Consider the following 24,785-nt stretch of genomic DNA (forward strand, 5'->3'; position numbering starts at 1 on the left):
CGCACCGCCCGCGCCATCACTACTACACCTCAGCACACAGCTCCACCAAGGTGCGCAGCTGTCCCGCCCCCTGCCCTCTGCGGCTTCCCATTGGACGTCCAGCAGGTGATTGGCGCGCTGTGGCCCCGCCCCGCTGGTCGCAGTAACCCGGGCAGCAGTGTGTAATTGATGAGTTGCATGTAGTGTCCCGTAGCGCCCGGAGCTCAGCATGTCCCGGGACAGGGTGGTCCAGCTGGCCCCCTCCACTCTCGCCCTGGTGCTGTGCAGACTGGACGGCACCGGGACGGAGGAGAAGGGCAGCCAAGTCTTCCAGGACTTCCAGGCTGCCAATGCGAGGTGCTTCTGGAACAGGAGGTTGGTCCGGGCCGTGGCAGAGGTGTCCTTCCAGGGCTGGCTGGAGAGCTGGGTGCTGCTGGTCCAGGGCCAGAGTGCCAACCTGGAGGTGCTGCGAGACGCCTGGGTCAGGAGGGCGCTGAGACCCCCGAGGGGCTTCCTCATCACTGCACTGGGTGAGTAATGGTGGCGCTTGTGCATCCCTGACCTGTACCTGAGCAGTGTGTATTATTAACCCTCAGTGGCCCATAGCCAAGCCGGGCTTTTGGATTATGTTCACTGTATGGCGCTGTTCACATTGGGCTCATGGCTTGATGCAAACTGTGACCGACATTGATCTGTAATGGGATTGCTAGAGGTTCCTGTGGTTCTCTATAATATTTCTTGTCAAAAAGTGCCAGACCCCAACTGGATATCATTGTGTGTGTGTTTGAACAGAGCTCCAGTGTGCCAGAATCAACATTTACCAACTATCCAAAGGAAGGGGGAAAATTCTCAACCTCTTTACCCCAGAAAGCTGGCATCAAAAAGTCGCAAGGTTGGGTGCATGCTTTGATTGTGCAAATTTTAGCTTTCAGGCTTACAGAGCGAGGAGTGGGCGGTGTGGGCACATTTCTTTATAATCTACACCAGGAAACTGGCATAGATCATACCTGACATCGACACCAGCTCCCTTGGTGGTGTAGATTTAGATTTTGGCACAAGGACCTGCAGAAATGTGCCATATTATTAAGAGGGGGGGGGGGGGGGGATAGATTAAAGGGGTTGTGCACGGCTACAATATTAATGACTGATTCTCAGAATAGGTCATCGATATCCAATCAGCAGTCGTCCAGCTCCCGGCAGCCATGCCGATCAGCTGTATGAAGAGGTAGCTGCTCTTGGCGGGGGTGATATGGACCTATCCTGAGGATAGATCATCAGTAGGGATGAGCGAACTTGTGCTTCAAGGTTCGGGTTATCTAAGAATTCCGTTATTGTCTGTGGTAGCGGAATCCATAAGTCACGGTCCCCGTGGTAGCGGAATCCATAACGGAATTCTTAGATAACCCAAACCTTGAACACAAGTTCACTCATCCCTAGTCATCAGTATTGTATGACTACACAACACTTTTTAGACCTACATGTAAATGCCATTCTTAATGTCCCCCAAGTGTCCGAACTCTGGGGACACCAGGGTTCGGACCTCCACAGATCATGAGAATCTAAGTCCTGTGTACCTCCTCACTTCACCCCACGCAGAGATGAGGAGCGACGATTGAGCATGTGCTCCCGCTATATTCAAAGTCTATGGGACTGCTGGAGATCATCGCTTGACATTTTTGTCAGTCCCTAGAGGTGGATTTAGAGGGCGATTCTGCAGCCGATTGTGAGGAAAGAAGTGTTCCTTCCCGACAGTCAGCTGCTCGTTCAGTGAAGGAGACCAATGTATTTACACTGTATGAGGTCCAGTGGTCGCTATAGCCATCCCTCATCCTCCGACAGCAGATTGCTGTTTAGACCACACGATCTGCTGCCCAGAAACTATCATCAGTGGTGCCTGCAGGAACGACAGGATCACCCGATGAATGAGTGTTTAGCACATTTACATGGGCAGATTGTCGAGAACGAGCAGGAACGGTTGTTCCAGATAATCTGCCTGATTCTTGGCCATCTAAATCCACCTATAGACTTTGAATGCGGTGGCAGAAGTCCAACAGTGAGAAGGATTTTTAACTGGGAATTCCAGCGGAGACCAAGGTTTCCAATTTTTAATGCATTCATTCTTTAATAGCGTACACTGGTGGGCGGCAGGTCCTGCATGAGTTTGAGAACTTCTTTAGTAATAGACCCCATCTCCACAGGTGTCCACGGTAGATCTTCTCACTCTTGTGGACACCAGTGAGGTTACCTGGATGTCCGCCTCCTGCACGTCGCAGTAGATAGCTCCCTAGCTCGTGTGGTATGCCAGCACTTATCTGCGTTCACATATATCAGTTGTATATGGCCAGTTGTTTTATGCCGGAGCCAGACACAACTGTAACGTTTTTGTGCACAGGTCTTGTGTCTGTACCAGTGGGAAAACCTCTGCGTGCTCCTTTTTTTTTCTGCCTGGCGCAAGGTGGAAGAACTGGTACGCCCATTGCCAAACCCCATACAACACCATAAGAGCGATTCTGGCACCAGTTTTCCTCCGCCACTCACTACCATGCTGGAGGGAAGCGACAACATATATTGCATGACATGCCTGAACTGCTTTAACACCCCAGTGTCTCCCCGCTGGAGTTTTTTTTTCATTGAACCAGATATTGGAGGTCCTTCATCAAAGGCTAGCATTTTACCCCTGCCCTATCTGAGGATGCGCCTAATTTATGATGAGGCACACTCCGGAGGTCCGTGCACCTAGTTTGAAATTGACACCAGTCCCTGACTGGAGTAGATCCGAAACCTCATTTGCAGTGGTGAGGATGGAGTAAAAAATGCCCGTGTGACAAAATGTTGTCAAAGAGTCACAAAACAGGGTCCTGCTACTTTTTTTTTTACTCTAAAAACTTGATAAATAACCCCGATTGTCTATATACTGTTCACAGTCTCTTTGTAATGGTCCCAGCTCCTTTCTCTCCTCTGTTCTTGTGAAAATCCGCACTTGTGAATTTCCATTTGTTTTTCACGCCTTGGTTCCTGGCCTTCCACCCTGGTTCACACGGTCTACCTGCTCAGCTCATTGCATTTAGGCTACCGGCACACGGATGTGGGCTAACAGAAATTCCACGCGGATTTCTGTGCATTTCTGCACCAAATCTACACCAGATATTGCATGCGTTACAAGCGGATTTCACAGGGGATGCATTTTTGCTGCAGATCGCACCCTTCCATTGAAAAGGGTGAAATCTCCACAAAACAATTGACATGCTGCAGATTTCCAACTCTCCACGGCAGGTCAATTTTTGCACGGAAGAATAAAGAAAAGTGTACGTGAGATTTGTCTAATCTAATACACTTTGCTAGTACTGTGTTGCGCTGCATTTTTTTCTGCATGGGAATCCGTGTGGAAAACCGCACCTAATCCTCACTGTGCGCAGATAACCTTATTTTACAGATGGAGACGTAAGCATCGTATGCGTTTGGCAAGGACCTGTTTTTCAACCCAATACAAGATCGGCTTCTTGGTCAAGATTCACGCTTTTCGTAAACCTGTTAAATTTATACAATGCGGGTAGATAAGCAAAAGGCGGGCACTCTATTCTTCCATCTGGATATAATAAAATTCGGACTGGGGCGGACTCTTGCCTCTTACACAGAATGCGAAGTGGTCTGTGTAAGAGGCAAGAGTCCGCCCCAGCCCGAATTTTATTATATCCAGATGGAAGAATAAAGGAAGTTTTTTTTTTTTATTGCATTTGTTGAGTGCCGCCTTTTTCTTATCTACCGGTATCCCGTATGAACTTCTTGTGTTTCCGAGGCTGAGCACCATAGTCCCTGCTGATACAGACAGGTATTCATAGGAATCCACCATTTACTTGGAGACATCGGCGGTGCCGCCCCCCTTTCGCTATTTTTATTTCTGTTAAATATATATAATCTATTGACGGCAACCATTTCACTGCCGATGCCTCGGGTGTCGTAGCCCCCGGTCATGACAGCTACGCCAGATCCGTCTGGTTAGGGTACTTTCACACTTGCGGCAGAGTGATCCGGCAAGCAGTTCCGTCGCTGGAACTGCTTGCTGGATCTGGCAAAACGTATGATCAGGATCCTGATCAGTCAGAAAAATGCATTGAAATGTCGGATCCGTCTTTCCGGTGTCATCCGGCAAAATGGATCCAGCATTCTGGTATTTTAAATGCCGTGTCCGGCACTAATACATTCCTATGGAAAAAAATGCTGGAGGCGGCATTCAGGCAAGTCTTCAGTTTTTTTTGGCCGGAGATAAAACCGTAGCATGCTACGGTATTATCTCTGTCCTAATCAGTCAAAAAGACTGAACTGAAGAGATCCTGATGCATCCTGAATGGATTGCTCTCCATTCAGAATGCATTAGGATAAAACTGATCAGTTTTCCGGTATAGAGCCCCTAGGACGGAACTCTATGCCGGAAAAGAAAAACACAAGTGTGAAAGCACCCTTAGAACAGACATTTTTTTTAAATAGAAAAGTTGCGTTTCCGACTCTTTCCAAAGTTTGCAAAACAAAAAGTGATACAAAGACTAATAGACAATGCTGGAAATGGATACATGTGGACATCCTGCTGCAGGTGTGCAGAGGAGGCCTTGCATAATGCATTGTAGGACAGTGCATGTTAATGCTCACACTTTCAAATGACCTAACTTTGGGGGGGCCATGGTTACAGGTTGGGGGTGGGGGGATGGTTTGCATAGTCTCATTCATAGGCCATTGTCTATAAACAAGCAAATATAAGCAGTGTCTCCTGCAGCTGTGGCCCCAGAGATCACTGAATCTCATAGCGAGAGCATTACTTGTCCTCTATTATATACAGTATAGGTGTGTGTGTGTGTGTGTGTGTGTGTATAATATATATATCTCCACAATATTGCCTCTGCTGACCACACAACTGAAGACAACCATTGGACGTGTCCCATGCAGGGACATCCACATCTGCACAGGGATGCCCAACCTGTGGCCCTCCAGCTGTTGCAAAGCTAAAACTCCCAGCATGCCCGGACCGCCTACCACTATCGGCCTGCAGCAAGTCATGGTGGGAGTTGTAGTTTTAGAACAGCTGGAGGGTCTCATGTTGGGCATCCCTGGAGTAGCATATCCAAGGCAATAGTACTGCTTGTTACTAGTTAAGGGAACCTGTCATAACTGTATTGGCCTCCCAACCACCCGGGCTACCTGATGTATAACTTTGCCGGAAAGCCACTTTATTCCTACCGTGCGCCATATGCTATTAGACCTTTTGAAGTCAAGGGGTCAAGCTTGCTGCGCCTCCATCCAACCTCTTCTCTCTCGATGGCCGCCTATAAGGTTGTGTACAATGTAAGCAATGGCTTGGATGCCAGCAGCAGTTGCTGAGCCTCGTCCCTGGAAGTAGGGTTCCTACGCCGTTAAATGTAGATCAAAAAAATTCCAGTGACATAAGTAGGTATTCTTTGTTGGTGAATGTAATCGTTATGCGGCTTATACGTGTCGTTTCGGCCAACAAGGCCTTTTTCAAACTGGTGCCGCTCTGTAAGAAGATTGGAAGGTTCAAGCTTAGACGATGGCTGAATCTCAGAAACGTCACGTATAAGCCGCACAACGATTAAATTCACTAACAAAGAATACCTACTTATGTCACTGGAATTTTTTTGCTCTATAAGATTGTGTACGTCAGACAGGACCTCATTGTGTGTGTCGTATACAAGCTCTGAGATATCCTTCAGTAGTGAAGAGGTGGGACGGGGACGGCAAGCTTGACTTGGGACCTCAGGACCGCTGTCCTCTTGATGGTCTGTTTGGCGCACAGAGGGAATACGTCAGATTGTGTGGCCAAGATATCCATCAGACAAACTATCCTAAAACATTGTTGTGGACATGATGACCAGTGCTGTGAGGTACTCCGGGCGGTGAGGCGGCTGTTATAATGGTGACAGGTTTCCTTTAAAGTATTTATTTCTAGCGTTTAAAGCTCCAGTAACGTATGGGTTAACCCCGTCCTTTCACTAATCTCTCCATTGTTCTGTACTGTGTACTCTGGTTTTGCCACTCTGTATTGGCTGGCAGTAGCGGGCAGCTTTTATATGGCCCTGAGTTGCTTTGTACATATTCATTGGGAAGGAATGATTAATATCACAGCAAGTCCGGTAAACAGGCTGCTCCTTCATTTGTTCAGAGCGGTGTGTACAGCGCCCTATTGATGGGGTCGTGTATCCAGGGGCGGTGGAGTGTGAGACAGATGTATAATTTATTGTGTTATTAACCATTTACACAGTGATCTCAATACTTTTTCCGCATATTTGGGTACTGAGCCTGTTGGGGCCAGTGAACCTGGGGGAGGGGTGTTATTTTTCGTTGTAGTTGCTAAATAGGTTTGCACACCGCTGAAGCCTGGCACACTTTACCCTTCTATCTCTGCCATTACCATATTCCTACAGTATGCAAGAAGTCTTATCTCCAGATGTGTATTCGGGACATTGTCCTCTCTTATCTGGCCACATCTGGTACATTGATATCTCTATAGCAGGGATGCCCAACCTGCGGCCCTCCAGCTGTTGCAAAACTACTATTCCCAACATGCTGTAGGCTGTCGGAACATGCTGGGAGTTGTAGTTATGCAACAGCTGGAGGGCTGCAGGTTTGGCATCTAACAAGTAATTTGAAATGAAGTAGATGCTTGCAGCTAGAGATGGCCTTGCGGTTCGCCCGGCGGTCGTTTCGCAGCGAACTTTGCGTGTTCGCGATTCACCGAACATATGGAGAAATTTGCGCCCGCCATATTCTTTTACATTTTGAACAACTTTGACCCATGACACATCCATCAGGTGGTACAGGACAGCCAATCGAGACATTTCAGCACATGGACATACCCCCTACCTTATAAATAAACCTGATCTGGCCGCCATTTTACATTCAGTGTTTTGCCAGTGTAGGGAGAGGTTGCTGTGTGGAGTTAGGGACACCAAACGCTAGCTAATAGGGCCACAAAAGTCTTTATAAGGACAAGTATCGGTGTGCTATCGATAGGTGTGATACACAGAGGGGTGCGATATACTTATAATATACTTTTATAATGAGTCAAAAACACATAGATCTATATAGTGATCACCTGGATGTCAGGGGTCTAGGGGCTTACTAGGGCCATTTTTATATAGGGTAAGGTTCCGGACGGGGTCGCTCTTAGCCTAACCACAGACCACCCGCCCTGATATCAGGGCCAGAATAGCACCCCCTGTAGGGCAATATCAGGGACAGTTCTTTGCCCACCCTGTCCTTCAATACCACATCATCATCATCTAGCCCAGGGATAGATGATTTTTGCTTTACCTCCGGGATTCATGGATGTGCACTGGAACCCCCCGGATTGTGGTAGGACATATGGTTTCTGATTTGGTGCCGCCGAGCACTTGTTATTGCCGACCACATCTATGTGGTGCATTTGTATTGTGCGGCAGTTGTGTGCGGTTCTGCTGCGATACTGCAGGTATATAGAGGGACAAGCGTTATTGGAAAAAATAATTTCTACTGGTGTGATATACCAGTCGCCCCCAAAAAAACAGATTTAAGCGGGGGGTTATATACCAATATACTTTCTTTATAGTGCATTTGGGTACTGTATAGTGCATTTGCGCATGCACGTATGCGAAAATTTTATTACCGATATTTTGCATTGAAATTTTTTTTTTATGGAGATTGCAAATTCGAATAATACATCTGGTATGTCACTGTCCATGTTGTGGGACTATTTGTGCACTTCTAGTAATTATTTCTTAGCTGCAAATATGAGCTGAAGGTTTTTCAGGTTCGCCTGCAATTAAAATGAATGGGACCAGCCGCGAACTTGCGGTTCGCGAACATTTGATCGCAAACCGTCCCGGCAGATGTTTGTCCATCACTACTTGCAGCCTTCATTGTCTGTAGATCACCTTCCAGTATGTATGTGATACCGCCCTAGATCTACTCGTATATTAAGCGCATCGTATTGCCCACTGGAAGTGGATTCTGTCTGAAAAATGTGTTTCTCGCAGCCTAAGAATCAACGCCTGTTCTAGAACTGATGCTATTACTCAGTGAGACATCTCGCGGTTTTCAAAACCCTTCGCGATGGATTAGCGGCAGAGCTGGCATGTAACTGGCTCCTGTATCACTTTTTCCTTCCCTTAGGGGTACATTCATACACAGCAGATTTGTTGGAGAAATTTCTGCAGCTGAAAGTTAGTGCCATTCATCTGAACGAGGTTGTTTTGGATGCAAGGCCATGGATTTCTGAAAGCCCCGGTCCGAGGGTTGGGACAGACTGCAGCAAACGTACAACATGGGGGATGTACCAGGCTTCCCTTTTTCCGGAAGAACGGTGTCACATCAACCTTTTTGTGGTATTTGTTCACATTACGAATCTCAGATGAATTGTCGCAGCAGCTTATAGAGCAGGAGAAGCTGAGCAGATTGATATATAGTTCTGCGGGTTACTGTACATTCATAAGACACATTAAAAACTGAAACTTTCAGTTTTTAAGGTAAATTTGCATCCTTCTTTCATACATTTAGCATTTATTTTTACTGGCGGTTAAAACCAGGATTAATTTCATTGGCTTTTTTTTTTTTTTTACCACCACCCCTGCAGTGCCCATAGTATATATGTATTATGCCTCACACAGTGCCCCCAGTCAGAGGTTGCAATAACGCCTGTACAAGCGTCACAGGCTGTTTTACCAATACGCCTGAGACTTTTCCCCTACATTCAGCAGCACAGGGAACGGCACAGGCAGCGCAGTGATGCTGCCTGTGCCTGAAATAACCAATAGCAAAGCTCCACACAGTAAGGAGCTTTGCTATTAGTTAGTTTGGGCGGGCGCCGGAGCGATACAGCGCCGCAGGTGAAGCTGGCGGGAGCTGAAAGGAGAAGGGGCCAGCTCCTGAGTCCGATGTATGAGGAGAGCAAGCACAGCGCTTTGCCGGCAAACATGGCGTGGAGCTGAAGAGGAATGGAGTGCTGGACCACTGCAGGGGAGCCCGGACATCCAGTGTGACCTGCACCACAAGGTGAAAGTGCAGCCATGTATCGATGTGTGTGATCTACACGCTGCACCACACACATCACACGCTGCGCCACACACACATCACACGCTGCGCCACACACACATCACACGCTGCGCCACACACACATCACACGCTGCGCCACACACACATCACACGCTGCGCCACACACACATCACACGCTGCGCCACACACACATCACACGCTGCGCCACACACACATCACACGCTGCGCCACACACACATCACACGCTGCGCCACACACACATCACACGCTGCGCCACACACACATCACACGCTGCGCCACACACACATCACACGCTGCGCCACAAACACATCACACGCTGCGCCACACACACATCACACGCTGCGCCACACACACATCACACGCTGCGCCACACACACATCACACGCTGCGCCACACACACATCACACGCTGCGCCACACACACATCACACGCTGCACCACACACACATCACACGCTGCACCACACACATCTCACGCTGATGTAAGTAGTGCAGGGTGTAGTAAATGCACAGCAGGCTATTATAGCCAAGTGATAAAGTACAGGAAAGATCCGACATATCGGACTGGACTTTATCACTTCGCCATAATTGCTTCATGTTATTTAGACCAGTAATAGTTCCCTGCATACCCACCTCTTAGGCCCCGTTCACACCGCCACTATTTATTTTTGTTGTTCTGCTCTATTAGATGAGCAGAACAATGAAAATGATGGAAGTGCTGGATTTTTGTCATGTGTTTAACGTATACATAAAAACCTGTATTTTAACGGACGCCTCAGACGGATGCCAAACTGTGGCATCCATCACCATAGAGTTCCAGTGTAAAAAAAAATTAATAATATATATGCTAATGTTGATTTTTTTTTTAATTTTTTTTTTATGCAGGATGGGAAATCGTAGTGTACCACGTCTTCCCATCCTGCAAAGTCCAGAAAAAAATATAATTTTTTTGTACAATGGAACTCTATGGTGACAGAGGCCATAGTATGGCACCTGTCTAAGGCATCCATTATGGTATAGGTTTTTTTCATGTACGTTAAACATATGACCGAAACATCATGTGAACCCAGCCTAACTGACAGGAACAGAGCTGAACAGACTCCAATGACTATGATGGGATGCGTTCAGTTTCTGTTTGGGATCCTCTCTTTTTACCAGACAAAAAAGTCCTGCGTTATAAGGATTTTTTTGTCCAGTCTTTTTAACAAAATCTGTGACGGAGGCTCCAAACACAGCCTCCAACACAGATGTGAACAAGTGCAGGCTACGTATTATGTATTTAAAATTACTTCAACTTTTGTACTCCTCCTCGGCTAAAAATACTCCTCAAAAATGGTAAGAGGAGTATTTTTACTCTTCCGGAAAAAATGTAGCATGATCTTTGCCCCCAGTATACATAATGCCCTTCTGTGGAGTCTCTAGGACATATATTGCCCCCCTCAGTACCCTCAGTATATATAATGCCCCCCAAAGTGCATTCTGTAGATAATAATGCCCATTCCCACAAGGTCCTCAGTACAAATCATGGACCCCTGTTGTGCCCTCAGTATAATAACACCTCACCACAGGCACGCGCGGGAACACTTGCTCTTGCTCCGTACTGGAGGTTGCAGGATCAGGCTAGTAGCATCAGGCCCTGCTACCTCCAATGCCGAGCAAGTGTTCCTGTACGTACCTGTGGTAAGGTGAGTACTCCCCCCCCCCCCCCCCCCCCAGCTTATCTGTTTTTAATGGCTGGTAGACGGGTGCACTACTGTGTAAATGGCCTTTAAAAATGGGCCCTCAAAGTTAAGGGGTACACCGAGCATATGCAGCCGCTCTCCATTCACTTCAATTGGACTGCCGAAAATAGCTGAGTACATCAAGACCTTACTTTGTGATCGTACTCGAATCGCAGTCTGTTGGAGCCTCAAGAATACACCTGGATATCAATAGTAGAAAACTACCCTGAAAGTTCATGGCCAGCTTTACTGCTCACCTAGCTTCTATAGCCATGCCAGGCTGAGCAATGGGCGCTGGAGACGTGTTCTATCTGCTTGTCCTGGCTGTAACCTTATATCCTGCAGAGGATTTGCATAACAAGTCACTTGTAGTGAGATGTATCTCCATTACAGGACAATTCTTGCCTGTCCTCTATTAAACAGCTGTCTGTATGGATTCAAGGTGCTTCTAGATTTCTAGAAGATTAAAATGGCTTTGGTGATGCTTTGTGCATAGGTGTTGTTGTTAGTTGGCTTTTTGCATGATCATTTAGGATCTTTGGTCAATTCCACTCGTAGGACAGCACACAGAGGAACAGTATGAGCCTATAGGCCCTATACATAGTCACTAATAAAGTATGCCATGTACAGCAATGACTGGGCTGAAACTAGGTTTGTGGTATCAACCCTTAAAGGGATTATCCAGGAATTGATAATGATGACCTATCCTCAGGATAGGTCATCACGATCACATCAGTGAAGGGTTTGAGTCCCGGCACTCCCACCGATCAGCTGTTTCAGGGAGCAGCTCTGGTGAGCGATGCAGGCTCCAAGCACAGCGCCGTACATCATATAATGGCAGTGCTTGGTATTGCAGCTCAGCACCATTGACTTTAATGGGGCTAAGCTGCATCTAGGCCATGAGACACCGATGTAGGGTGAAGGAAAAGGCCACGGTGCTCATGGAGCTCTGGCCTCTTCTAACAGCTGATCAGCGGGGATACCGGGTGTCAGACCCCCACCAATCTAATATTGATGACCTATCCAGAGGATAGGTCATCAATATAAATTTCTGGATAACCCTGTAAAGTTTCCTGAGACGCCTTGTTAATAACTACTTGCATTCCCCATGTAATAACAATTCTGGAGCATCTCTTCTTATGACTCTATGTTGTGCCATTCCTTTATTATTCCTGTTAGAAGTTATGAATACATTTCTAGCAGTCTGCAGTGAAGGTCCAGCTGGGGGTGTCCCTGCACAGTCTGACACTGGCAGCACTGATTGGATAGTGTCAGACTGTCCAGGGACACCCTCCCCTGGGGCGGCATTTCATTCATAACTTCTATCAGGAATAATAAAGGAATGGCAAAACATAAAGCCATAGAGACAAAGAGAAACATAAAAAATAGATGCTCTAGTCTAGAATTGTTATTACAAGGGGAATTCAAGTGGTCATTAAACAGGCATGTCTGGAGATGTAACAGCTCCTCTTTAAAGAGCAAACTATATTCACTATTAGAACATGCTGGGAGATGTTCCGTGTAATATGTGCGCTGGTTGTGTCCTGCTTTGCTGCAGATAAGTGAGTAAAAAGGAGTTTTCAATTCATGAGACAACCCCTTTAACCAACCTCTTCTCCATGGCCCTGAATATTGTGGAGTGTGGCGCCAATGTATCCTTGGCATAAAAAAAAAGAGGCTATTTTTGATCGGGGTTGTTCAAGGGGTTGTCCAACCATGTGGTCCTCCCCTGAACATAAACCCCTCCCCTCACTCACCTATCCACAGTCTTCCTGCCGCTCCATTCCTGGCGGCTGCTCTGGTCTCCGCAGGATCAGGAGTAGCTTGGGCCCATGATCGCTGCGGCCAGTCACAGGCCTCAGCAGTCACATCTTCAAGGCTATGTCACAGCAGTGATGTACCATTCAAGCTGCTGTGGCTTGTGATTGGCTGAAAGCAGTCATGGGACCATGGCGCTTCCTGGTCCTGCGGGGACCGGATGGAGCAGAGGCAGGACTGCGGACAGGTGAGTGGGGGCTTCTATGTTCAGTAGGACAGGGAGGACCCGAGGGATTCAGGGCTCCAAGGTGGAACAACCCCTTTACAATACTGTGGGGTTGAGATTTCACTGGAAAGGTACGAGTATTTTTTAGGATTGATAGTGGCAGTTTTTTTTTAAATGTACAAACGTCACCAGAACTGTAACAGAGAATGTCAGCAGGACCCAGTGGATATGAACACAGTATTGAATGGGCGGCCTAATTACTTGTGAATATACGGCGCTGTGATGGGAGCGGTGTTCTAGCTATTCATACGAGGTCGTTTGCTGTGGAACTGGTAACATAAGCTATTGTTTGGAAATTGTCCCATGTCACCCATGTTTACAATAGAGAAAACATTGTGAAATGACGGAAGCCGCAGGTACACAGCCATAGAAATGTTCTGCCAGAAGCATCAGATGTACTGAATTATTTATTCAGGAAAACCGAATGTTAAAGAGCGCACGCATCTGACATACCGCATGTAGGGAGAGGCTGCTATATGGGCACACTTGCAAATGTGGACCTAGAGATCCGAATTTAGGGACCTAATTTCATTATAATGAATATAGATGGCAGTGCAAACCTAAATGACGACGTGAGAATTAAATGTTGTCTGTCACCAGGAAATTCACTGGTAAACCAGGCACCACTTCCTTCTGGGATTCGCGTCCCCACCTATCCCTTGGTTGAGCTTGATGGACGTTTGTCTTTTTTTTAACCGTATTAACTATGTAACCATGTCTTGTAGGGCTAGCTCAGCTGACTGTAGTGATATCATTCACTTATCGATCTGCTCCAGAATGAAGGAAAAGTGCTATTAATCCATATGCTAATTAGCAGTCAAGTGCACCCTAGGGTGGTCCATGTCGCACTGTGCACCCTTGCTTCTTCTAGGTTAGGCATCATGCACACGGCCGTGGCCGTATTGCAGCCCGCAAACAGCAGATCCGCAGTATGCGGGCACCGGCCGCGTGCTCCCCGCATCACGGAAGCGGACCCCTTCACTTGACGTGGTGTTTCTGTCCGTGCCTCCGCACCGCAAAAAAATAGAACATGTTCTATTTTTTTGCAGTGTGGACGAATCACGGATCCTTTTGAAGTTGAATGGGTCTCAATCCGTCCCGGGCCGCCGCACAGACGTTGCCCGTACATTGGGGACCGCAAATTGCGGTCCCCAATGCACGGAACGGCAGCACAATGGCCATGTGCATGAGGCCTTACTTTGCAGCTCTTTCTCGATTGACTGGACCAGGTGAGAGGACTATGGGCTTGGGACTTGGTAGGGTGCGTTTAAGTGCTGATTTGCATATGGATTCGGGTGTATTCGTGTCCGTTTTGCAGACCGCAAACCAGAGACCAGCCGTGTGCACCCCGCATGGCGTTGCGGACCCCTTGAATTTAATAGGACTGCAATCCACATGTTGTGGCCAAGGATAAGACATGTCCTATCTATTGCAGCGTGGCATATCACTCGGTTATGCCACCAATGTCAAATAGGTGCAGGTCCCACCTCTGGAAACTGCACCTATCTCTGGAATGGGCCCCCTAAAGTGCTGTGTTTTCTATGTATTTTTATATTTCATTGTACTTTGATCTGCTTACGGTAATTTCTTTCTGAAATCACATTTAGACCTGATCTCTGCTGTCAGGCTCAGCAGTTGCCTTTAGCCCAAATGACAGAATTCTCAGCTGCCAGTATCCTGGTACAATGCACCTGTTTAGGTTGTCTCAGCCACATATCATAGCGACTCGTGTAAGGCGGGCATAACACAGAGTTTTTTTGGTGGGTTTTTATCTGGCATTTTTGTTTATACTTTTAGGGTAAATGCACACGTTCAGGATTTATGTGCGGAGATTCAATACTGAAATCCGCAGGTGTTTGCAGGGAAATCCGTGTGTAGATTTTACTCTCCGTATTGAAGTGAATAGAGAAAATCCGGTCAGAAAAAAACGACATTCATTGACATGCTGTGGATTTTAAAATCCGCACAAAAAAAAATCTGCATTGTGTGCATGAGAATTTCAAATTGTCATAGAATACAATACACATGGCCTACGGTGTGGATATTCCGCACATAATCCTAATCGTGTACATTTAGCCCTTGGCTCCAGAATTTGCATGTAAGTATCCTGCATTTAATATTTCCCATACAAAGACAATATTTTGTACAGTAGTTTTCTCCCCTTTTCCAGCATCCTTGGCACTTTTGTAAAAATTTAGCGGGGGTATGGGGACCTCTGTAGCGTTTACCTCCATTGAGGGTCCATTCAGACAAAACACGGACAGCGGCAATGTGCGTTCTGCATTTTGTGGACCGCACATTGCCGGCACTAATGGAATATGCCTATTCAAGAATAGTCCGCAATTCTGTATCCGGGCAGCACATCGCGCTGCCTCATAGAAATGAATGGGTCCGCAATTCTGTTCAGCAAAATGCGGAACGAAATTGCGGACTTGTGAATGGACCCTTATGGGGCGGCTGTAAAGTGGAGGGAGCTGCCTCATTGAAGTGAATGCGACGGAGGAGCTCTAATTACACTTACTCGCCGCTGCAATGTTGAAGGCGAGACGGTAAACTGTGAAGAGAATTCAGCGCTCATACGAACACAGCGTTTTCTTCAAACAGCTGATAGTCGGGGGTGCCTCCAGTGTTGCATCCTCCGACAAACCCTGCGACAGTCTAAAAGCTACAGATATAGCCATATATTTCTGTCTTCATTCACTCAAGAAAACTGATATAAATAATAAAGAGTAAATATTTTACTGGTGTAAATAAAGAATAAATGTGGCAGATCTGCTGCGACGTCCCTTTTCTTGCCACAGTGGCGTGAAGGGGGGAAAAGTCGCAGATTTTGAAGCGAAAAATGGAGTGCCACAAAATCTGTACTATCACAGCGTAAATCATATGATAAATATCTCCCCATTTTTTGGGGCTACTAAGGAACAGCTATGCCGCTCGTGCAGGGGTCTCATTGAAGCTTGGCGGTACTTGATCCGTTACTGTGACCCATTATGATAAATTGGACTGTGAATGAGGAATTGTTCTAAAATATGTGATCCTCATGTAGAGTGGAGACGAATGGTGTTTGCATTTTTCTGATGCAGTCAACTTTAGGAACCAGTTAGACCATTTCAGGTGCCAGTCCTTAGTTTTTATTTAAAAGACAAAACAACAGCCTCCGCATGCAGACGTCCGTGGAACACGGTCCATGAGATACCGGACTGGCATTGCAGGAGCGCACGGCGTCATTGGTTGCTATGACGCTGTGCGCTCCTGCAATGCCAGTCCGGTATCTCACGGAGCGTGTTCCACGGACGTCTGCATGAGGCTAAAGAGAAGATTTAGGCACATTGGCTGTCTGGCTCCTGAGAATTGTCGAATTGTTCATCCCCAGTAAACCAAGGATCAGTTATTACATGCAAACACGTTGTGCCCTGTAATATAATGTAGCTAATTGTCCCACTCTGAGGGAAAGGAGTGAAATACCTGCTTAGCCTGCCGTTTGTATGATGTACCTGATATCATATAGTAATCTCTTGTCCCATGTGCATTTTAAGCACGACCGGTGAAGATTTTTAGGCAACTCCCCTCATTTAGCCGTCTAGGGAGTTTTGTGGAATGCAGTCATTATAATTTAGGTCTGAAAATTGCGCCGGATAAAGGAGTCTCAGACCGTCCTTGTATAATTGTAAAAATATGCTAACCAAAGCGGTGACCTTCTTTTTAGAAGAGATTGACCTTGTACCAACATTCATCTCGGAGGGACGGGTGGAAGTGTAAATATAATTATCGTCATGTTAACATCTTATTTCCAAAAGCATTCCACTGAAGACCTGCCTGGCCCGAGATTATTCCAGAATGCTGCCTCCTGCTTATTAAACGTGATCTGTGTTCCCCGTACCATGTGGTTCAGCTCTGTGCACCGCTTATTATGAAAGAGAGGGTTTGCAATTGAACATCACATATGTATGTTTTTCCTGTATGATGAAAGCCGAGCTTCCCACTTGGATCAAATGGCAAGTGAAAGCTTTGTGTCTTCACTGCGTTCATTTTCAGGACTTCATCTGTGAAGTTTATTGCGTTCGATGCTTGCGCTAAAGTTCTAGGAAAGCAAAATTACAGCACCTGAAACTGTACTTTCATAAGAACCTATCTTTAAGACTCCCAGCAATGGTAGGTATAATATGAATATAAAATATGCCACTCGATTGCTTCCCGCCATCTTATCTTTGGCTTCTAGTCTCGTGAAATGAAAGTCTGCAAATTGCAAATAATTTTTCTGGGATTATTGGATGCTGGAGTAGAAGAATTTCACTGTGTAAGTTACATCATTCTTATATGGAGTATAATTACCGTATTTTTTTGCCCTAGGTTTTAGGAGGAAAATAAGAAGAAAAAAAAAATATATATAATTTTTAAATTAGAACTCAGCTCAGACCCCCAATGTTAAAAAGACCCCCAATCAGACCTCAGATCCGACTCCAAATGTTAATAAGACCCCAATCAGACCTCAGATTAGACCTTTATGTAAATAAACCCCCATGTGAATCAGACCTCCTTGTAAATAAGTCCCCGTTTGAAGCAGACCTCAGATCCGAAAAAAAAGTAAAATAAACGAACTAACCTCTCCTGCTCTGGACGCCGCCACTCCTAACATCCCACTGCATTCACCACTAATATTCGCCCCTTAAGACATACCGACATTCCCCCCCACGTTGGGGGGAAAATGTGTCTTACAGGGCGAAAAATACAGTATAATCATGTTTTATAATTATAACAGTTTTGATGTATATAATGCATACATACACATTTTATACATGAGTACCTACATTTTAGCTAAAGATTTTACCTCTCGACCCCCAACTCTTTCTGATCTAGGATCTCCTCTTCCAAAACGTGGTCACGTGCCTTCAAAAACTGTTGGCCGATAGCCTTCCGCCCTCTCCATACACATGCATGCCTGGTTTGGCCCCAAACATGCATGTGTTCTTAATGGTGAGGGGGAAATAAGCCACTGGCAGACCAGGCACCTGGTAAGGTGGGTTTTCTCCCTTGAGAACTAAGGATCAGATCTGTCAAAATTCCACATGGTTGATCATTTTTTTTTTTTTTTTCCTGACCTCTAAACATCGGATAAACTTGAATACTTGTTGGTTGTCTGTCTGGTCCAGATGAAATTATCAAGTTCTGCTGACATTAGTTTAATCATGTGTATGGCCACCTTAAGAAAAGTCAGAAGAAGGAGGTTGGTCTCTAAGTCATGCTGAAAGTTGTTCTCACGTTCCACGAATGTATTCCACTTGACTGACTGTTAGTTTCTATGGAGAAGGGAAGTGGAGGATCGTCTATGGATCCTGCTAAAAGTTATGAGGTCCACCAATATTATCTAGTAGTTTGTGTGAATCAGTTTTTTTTTATTTTTTTTATTGACCTATTTTCAGTATTTGATCGCCTGGGATCCTACACACCGCCGATTAGCTGTTCTGCTAGAGCTGCGGCGCCGAAAGTCTGTGCCGGAAGTTCAGCTCTGTCCATTATGTGTAGTGGAAGGAGAAGTAGATGCTGCGGTAACTAACTCTGTCCACCACAAAGTATAATGTAGAGTAATGTAGCTCAGATGCTACAACAGATCAGCTGATCGATAGTGATACGGGGTGTCGGTCCCCTCCTATCAGATATTAAAGGCCTATCCACAGGATACACCATCAGTACAAAAGAAAAACAGAAAACCCCTTTGAAGTAAATTAATGGACACGTAATAGACAAATATCAGAAGTTTTGATGGGAGTCCAGGTGATGAGACCCCAACAATCACAAGAAAGGAGGGGCACAAGTACCTGAGTAATTGCTGTTGTCCTTTAGCTCCCGTCGGCAATACCTACCTCTCGTGCCTTAGTTGTGTATTGTCTATTGAGGACGGTTACCTCCAGTCCAGCATTATCTCCGGTATATCAGACATTTATTTCAACAGTTAGTCCCCTTTACACTTGGGGGACACATCCCCACTGCCTTTAGATCAATTACTTGCATAAGCTTGTTTTCCATGGTTTCTGATGCATTGTGGTTTTATTCATGACCTGTAAAAACCACAGCCGCATTGAAAACAGCAGCAAAAATGTACCCGAGTCTTTATGATGCAGTGTGGATGTGGTTTTAGAGGATCAGTGATGCTGTAAGCCCAGGTCATTACATTTGAGGTCGGGCTGGGACACATGTGCAGAACCCCGACCTGTGAATTTCTCCAATTCTCATTACAATTAATACCATTATTACCCTTTTTATATGTAAATCTTGGATCTTTTGCGATACACTCAGATCGCAGGGGGTCTCTAACCTTTTGATATAGGGCTCAGCTATGTCTAGTGGCATCTTTAGCTATGCTAATATGTGCACATCCATCTAATCTATAGCCCTTATACAGTATAATGTCATTGTAATCTTAGTATAATGCGTGTTTTCTTTACCTCCGGCTTCCAGTCACACGAGTCAAGTTCTTGGTCAGCTTGGGACTCCGGTTTGTGATCTCTTAATTATGTGTTCCCTGAAGACTGGTTTAGTATGCGAGCTCGCTAGGAGCCAGTAACCAGATAGTGTATTTTTGTTTCCATTCTGTTTCACAGGCTTTTGGAACAAATAGCGTAGTCTTGGGTGAATTATATTAACATCCATACAAAGTCAGCCTGAACCTTTCGAATAAAGCAGGATTTCAAGACAGTACTTTTATTTTTTAATCCAAATCTTTATCTAAAAGAGTCTGGTTGTTATGTGTATAGAGCATTCCCCCCCCAAAACCCCCAAAAAAATACCAGTAAAAATCAGTCCTTGCCAGTGTTTTATATTTATCTGATTATGTGAAAGCTCCTCCTATGGTATCTTTCAAAGGAAGATGGTTTGTGGATGATAGATCTTTCTTGGAAGCAACATTCCCATAAAGATCTTTTGTCCATCGCCCGATTTCATTGAACTTGTATGGCCGGTTTTAACATATGTAACGGCCAATATGACTAAGTGGTTATGGCTGTAACTGCGGTATGATCGTTCACCAGATGATTGTTCAGATGCAGCCATCAACTAACTTCTGTCTAATGTGTATGGCCACCTTCAGAGGCAGATCCTTTAATCCAGTGACTTAAGACATTGCCAATAAAACTTGGGCGACAATGACCATGTTGCCGATTGTCCTTCCCTGGACTACTTTTGCTGGGTACTACGGGCAGCCATAGATATGCAATAGCTCTTGGCAGCGTTCCAATAGACACACTCAGCGGAATGTGTATGTGGGGAAAAGGAAGGAAGCTGCTGCCAGACACTTCTCCAGGGAGAACACAAGAATCGGGCGAAAATATTAACTTTGTCCCTTTCTTCTGTCTCATGGCATCTTCTGTCGGAGGAGAGTCGGGAGCTCTCCACACTCTTCTTTAGACCATCAGACGAACCTACTATTCTCACAGCTAGTTCAGACAATAGTACACTAATGTGTATGGGGGCCTTAACTCCAGCATATTGGGAATACCCCACAACTTCTGCCGTTTTAGAGATGCTCTGATTCCGTTGTCTAGCCTTCACAATTTGGCCCTTATTAAAGTGGCTCAGATCCTTATGCCTTCCAAAATATCAACTTCAAAACCTGAACTTTTTCGTTGCTGCCTAATATATCCAAAACCTTGGCAACTGTCATGGTTATAAGATAATCAAGGTTTTTCACTTTTCATTTATCTTCCAGCTTTCTAAAGGTGCTCAAAAACATTAGTCTTGTGTTGTCCCAACCCACGGAGAACGGCCAACTTTGTTGTAGGAGACAAGGGTCAGGTTAAATTAATATTTTCTAGCGATAGGCCGCCACCAGAAGTGTCTCCGCTGCCCCATGGAATACACATACACGTTTGACTGGAATACACACAACTTGAGATGCGCCGCAGATCCTGAAATATCTGCTGCGGATTGACCCTTTGGAATGCAGTAGGTGAAATCTGTTGTAATTTCGCAGCGTTTCTGACTTGAATATAAATGAAGCTTCCAAGAGCATCGTTTTGGTTGGACCCCTCATGAGGAGCATTTTGTTAGTGCTGCATCAGTCCTGAAAGTGGCAGGTGATTTCATTTTTTAAGTCTGAAATTATTTCTTCTTGTCCAGACGGATATAATGGATCGAGTTATTTTGCAAGTATGTTGGAGTGCTGACTTTTCTTCTTTCATTGCTTTGGAAAATGTGGGCTCCAGTGGTCGGTCCCTGAACGTGATTTTATTGGTTACCTCAGTGGTGAAAGAAATTATTTGAGAAGGTTCCATGTTCAGTGTGGTTGAATCCTTCAAGATAAAAAGAAATGTCTGGAGTAATGATCTTCGTGTCCTTCTCTAGTGTACTATTACATGTGCAGCCAGATCTCATACTGCATTGTAGTCGGACACCTTGATAAATGGCCCTGGGGCCCGCATTTCCAGAGGGAAATAAGCATTCATTCTCCACCAGCCAGATATTTATTTTGTTCTCTGGGCAGATGTGTGTCGGAAAGGTGGAGAACGTCTATTTTAGCATTAAATTGCATGTATGACTTGATCTCCTTGACAGAAAGATAAATCTAGATTTAACTTCAAGCTGAAACTTATTTGCATTTTCTTGGTCTTCAAAGTGATTGAGAATAAGTCTACTTTGTACAAGTGCAATAGGGTGTGGATATCTGGCAGAAATGTCTCTGAGGGCCAAATCCTTCTGCTCTTCATACCACGTTTACCCATGGGGTGCATTTCCTAAGGCTTTAAAGAGAAGTGTCAAACTGTGTTTACTGTAGGAGAGGGCTGGAACATTCTTGAATTCCTGCAATAGGGATCTGCTAATTGTATGGACCTCTGCTGTGACTATGCTAATGAATTGTTCCACCTCTTGTTAAGGATGTGTAGCTTCCCCCAGGGCTGTTTTTCTACTATGTGTACTCCTTATGGAAGCCATCTAATCAGATCACATAATCTGGTGCAAGTTACAGCCCAAGGGGTTCTGCACCCATGTAACCTAATAAAAAAAAAAAAAAAGTATTAACATGTGCATAGAATTTTCATGAGATCGCGTTGCAACTGATGCTTGGTCCAGTTTGGCTTTTCTTCAGTGTTTTTATTTTACATCGTCCTCTTTAGAAATGGTAAAATAATATCCTTTGCACTGTGTGGACAAAAGTATTTGGACACCTAGATATCACAGCTACAGGAGCTTCTATGACATCTCATTCTAAATCCATAGGCATGAATATGGAGTTGGCCCTCCATTTTGCAGCTAAAACAACTTCCAGTCTTCTGGTGAAGGTACTGTGGGAATTTTTTGTCCCATTCATCCAGAGGAGCATTTGTGAGGTCAGACATTGATGCTGGACATGAGGGCCTGGCTGGTAATCTCTGTTCTAGTAGATCTCCGTTCTGTTTGATGGGGTTGAGGTCAGGGCCGCGTTCTTCCAGAGCAAACGCCCAACCATACCTTTTTATGGACCTTGCTTTGTGCACCGGGGCAGAATCATGCTGAAACAGAAGAGCCTTCCCCCAAACTGTTCCCGCAAAATTGGAAGGAGAAAATTGTCCAAAATGTCTTGGTATGCTGAAGGCATGTTGTGAACAGTCTAACACTATCCATTCAGTGCTGCCAGTGTCAGACTGTGCAGGGACACTCTTCCAACTGGTAACACCCAGTTGGACCTTCATTCATAAAATTCAAGCAGTAATAACAGAGGAATGGCACAGCATAGAGCCATGCTACAGAATAGATAGATGTTGGCTGAAACATTAAATAGATGTTGGCTGAAACCACCAATTTCATCGGGACCAAATTACCATCTTATATGTATAGCGACGTCCTGACTCTGCCTCAGGATAGGACATCAACATCTGTTTTGTGGGGGTCCGACTCATGGCACTCCCGCAGATCAGCTGTTGTGAAGGACCTATTGTACTCCAGGGAGCAGCAGCACTCATCTTGTGGATTTTCAGGTGCACACCCTCAATCCCGTCTCACCAACAGGAAAATATATACAGAAACATTCCAATAGAAGACAACACTCTGTAGATTATGACTATTATAATAATAATACTTATTATTATAGCAGGGTGTGCACTGTATGCAATGTTTTGTGCCTATATTGGAAGTCCTTTCTCGAGCCAGACAGTGTGCACGCTTGCCTCTCACAGTGGACTATAAGCTGTTGTAAGGGGCAACGGCACTCATCCATTGGACTGTAATGTCATGTACAGGTGTTGTGGTGCCTTCAAACAGTTGATCAGCAGGGGGTGCCAGGAGGTGGACTCTCCTTATCTAATATTGATGACCTACAGTATCCTGAGGATAAGGCCTCTTGCACATGAATGTGGACCATTCACTTGAATGGGTCCGCAATCACGGAGATGCTAAACGGAAGCACGGATCGGAACCCCACGGAAGCACTACGGAATGCTTCCATGGTGTTTCTGTCCGTGCCTCTGCACCGCAAAAAATTAGAACTTGTTCTATTTTTTGGCGGTGCGGACGGATCACGGACCCATTGAAGTTGAATGGGTCTTGATCGTTCCCGGCCGCATGGACGTTGCCCGTGCATTGGGGACCACAAATTGCGGTCCACAATGCACGGAACGGATGCACAACGTTCGTGTGCAAGAGGCCTAGGTCATCAATGTTTAAAGGGTGTATTAGACTGCCAGATTTTCTGGCAAATGATTGCTAATGAGCATTCCTAGGAACGCTTGTTAGCGATCATCTGGCAGTGTAACACTGCCTTCCAGATGCCCGATGAACGAGCAAACGTTCGTTCATCGGGCAATTGTGATTTTTAAGCATGCTTAAAAATCACAATGGTGTCGGTGGCAGATCGAGCTGTGTAATAGCAATCTACCGCTGGCACACCGCTGCCCTGCATAGGGACGTGCGATGGCATAGCGATCACTCCTCCACATGCCTGCATGTATTAGCTAGTGGAAGACACCGCTGCTATCTGAGAATTGCCGTGAGGCAGCGCTTTCCTCTCGACAATCGTCTGCGGCACCCTTAATACACCCTTAACTCCTAGAAAACCTCTTCTAAACCAGTTAAAGAGGCAACCACCGGTGGCAGCCAGCACAGTGCCCATTGAGTCATCCTCGAGGCTAGAAAACACTGGTCCAGAATTAAGATTATTATATAGGTGTATTACAGTTTCTATATGACAAAGATATCTGCCAATAAAATAATTACCGGTATAACCTGGCCACCATTATGACATGATCATATACACCTATTTCTAGGCTACATGGCGATCTTGACCACGACACCATGTATTGCTGTCGTTGTCAAGCCATCGAACCGAATGCGGTTGCAGCTCACACGTTGCCATAACTGTGATCCAAGGATCACCAAGTTTTTTTTTTTTGTGATTCTGGGGTTTTAGCAACTTGCAAGTAGCACTGTTACCCCGTACAGTACAATGGCTGCTCTTCTACATAGTGATCTTTGGCCATGTGGCAAGTGTTGCTGCCAAGATCGCCGGGTAGCCCCAGCCATGATGCAACCTTTGCTGCTTTCTTTGACAGACTACTAAATGATCACTGATAAGACATCTGTAAATAGCCTAGAGGATACACGGGGTGAAACCTGTCTTTTAGAAGAGTGTCTGCTCTTGTGTGAAGGTGCTGAGAGCTCCTGTCACATGGCATTTACATTCTTAGGGTTATGGATTCTCCTTTGGTCTAGCTTGTATTTCCATCTCACGTCTGTGGTTCAGGGGTTTAGGCCTTTGTACATAAATCAAATAAACATACTATCTTGCCAGCATATCACACATGGCACGGTTAAAGGGGCTGCTTAGTGTAAACTTCTCTGTAGGACACTCTGAAACAGAAGCGACGCTTTGCAGACATTACATGGTGGCGATTGAAATCAATGCGTATCCTTTCATCGGACAGAGAAATGCATAGGGTTCAGGAGCGGTTATTTCAGTCTCTGTTGCACTTGATATTCCTCTGAAGCTGACTATATTGATTGTCTCTGAAAAGTTTCCTCT

The 24,785-nt window shown here is 45.5% G+C and overlaps 1 protein-coding gene across 1 annotated transcript in view; it reads left to right on the forward strand.

Moving 5' to 3' along the window:
• The first annotated feature begins 208 nt into the window (after window positions 1-208).
• STOX1 (storkhead box 1) overlaps window positions 209-24,785 on the forward strand; it is a 49,339-nt gene continuing 24,762 nt past the window's right edge. The window contains exon 1 of the mRNA XM_040437175.1: window positions 209-509. Within this exon, the coding sequence (XP_040293109.1) occupies window positions 209-509 (301 nt within the window). The remainder of the gene's footprint in view (window positions 510-24,785) is intronic.

Source organism: Bufo bufo, chromosome 6, assembly GCF_905171765.1.
Source record: "Bufo bufo chromosome 6, aBufBuf1.1, whole genome shotgun sequence".
NCBI lineage: Eukaryota > Metazoa > Chordata > Amphibia > Anura > Bufonidae > Bufo > Bufo bufo.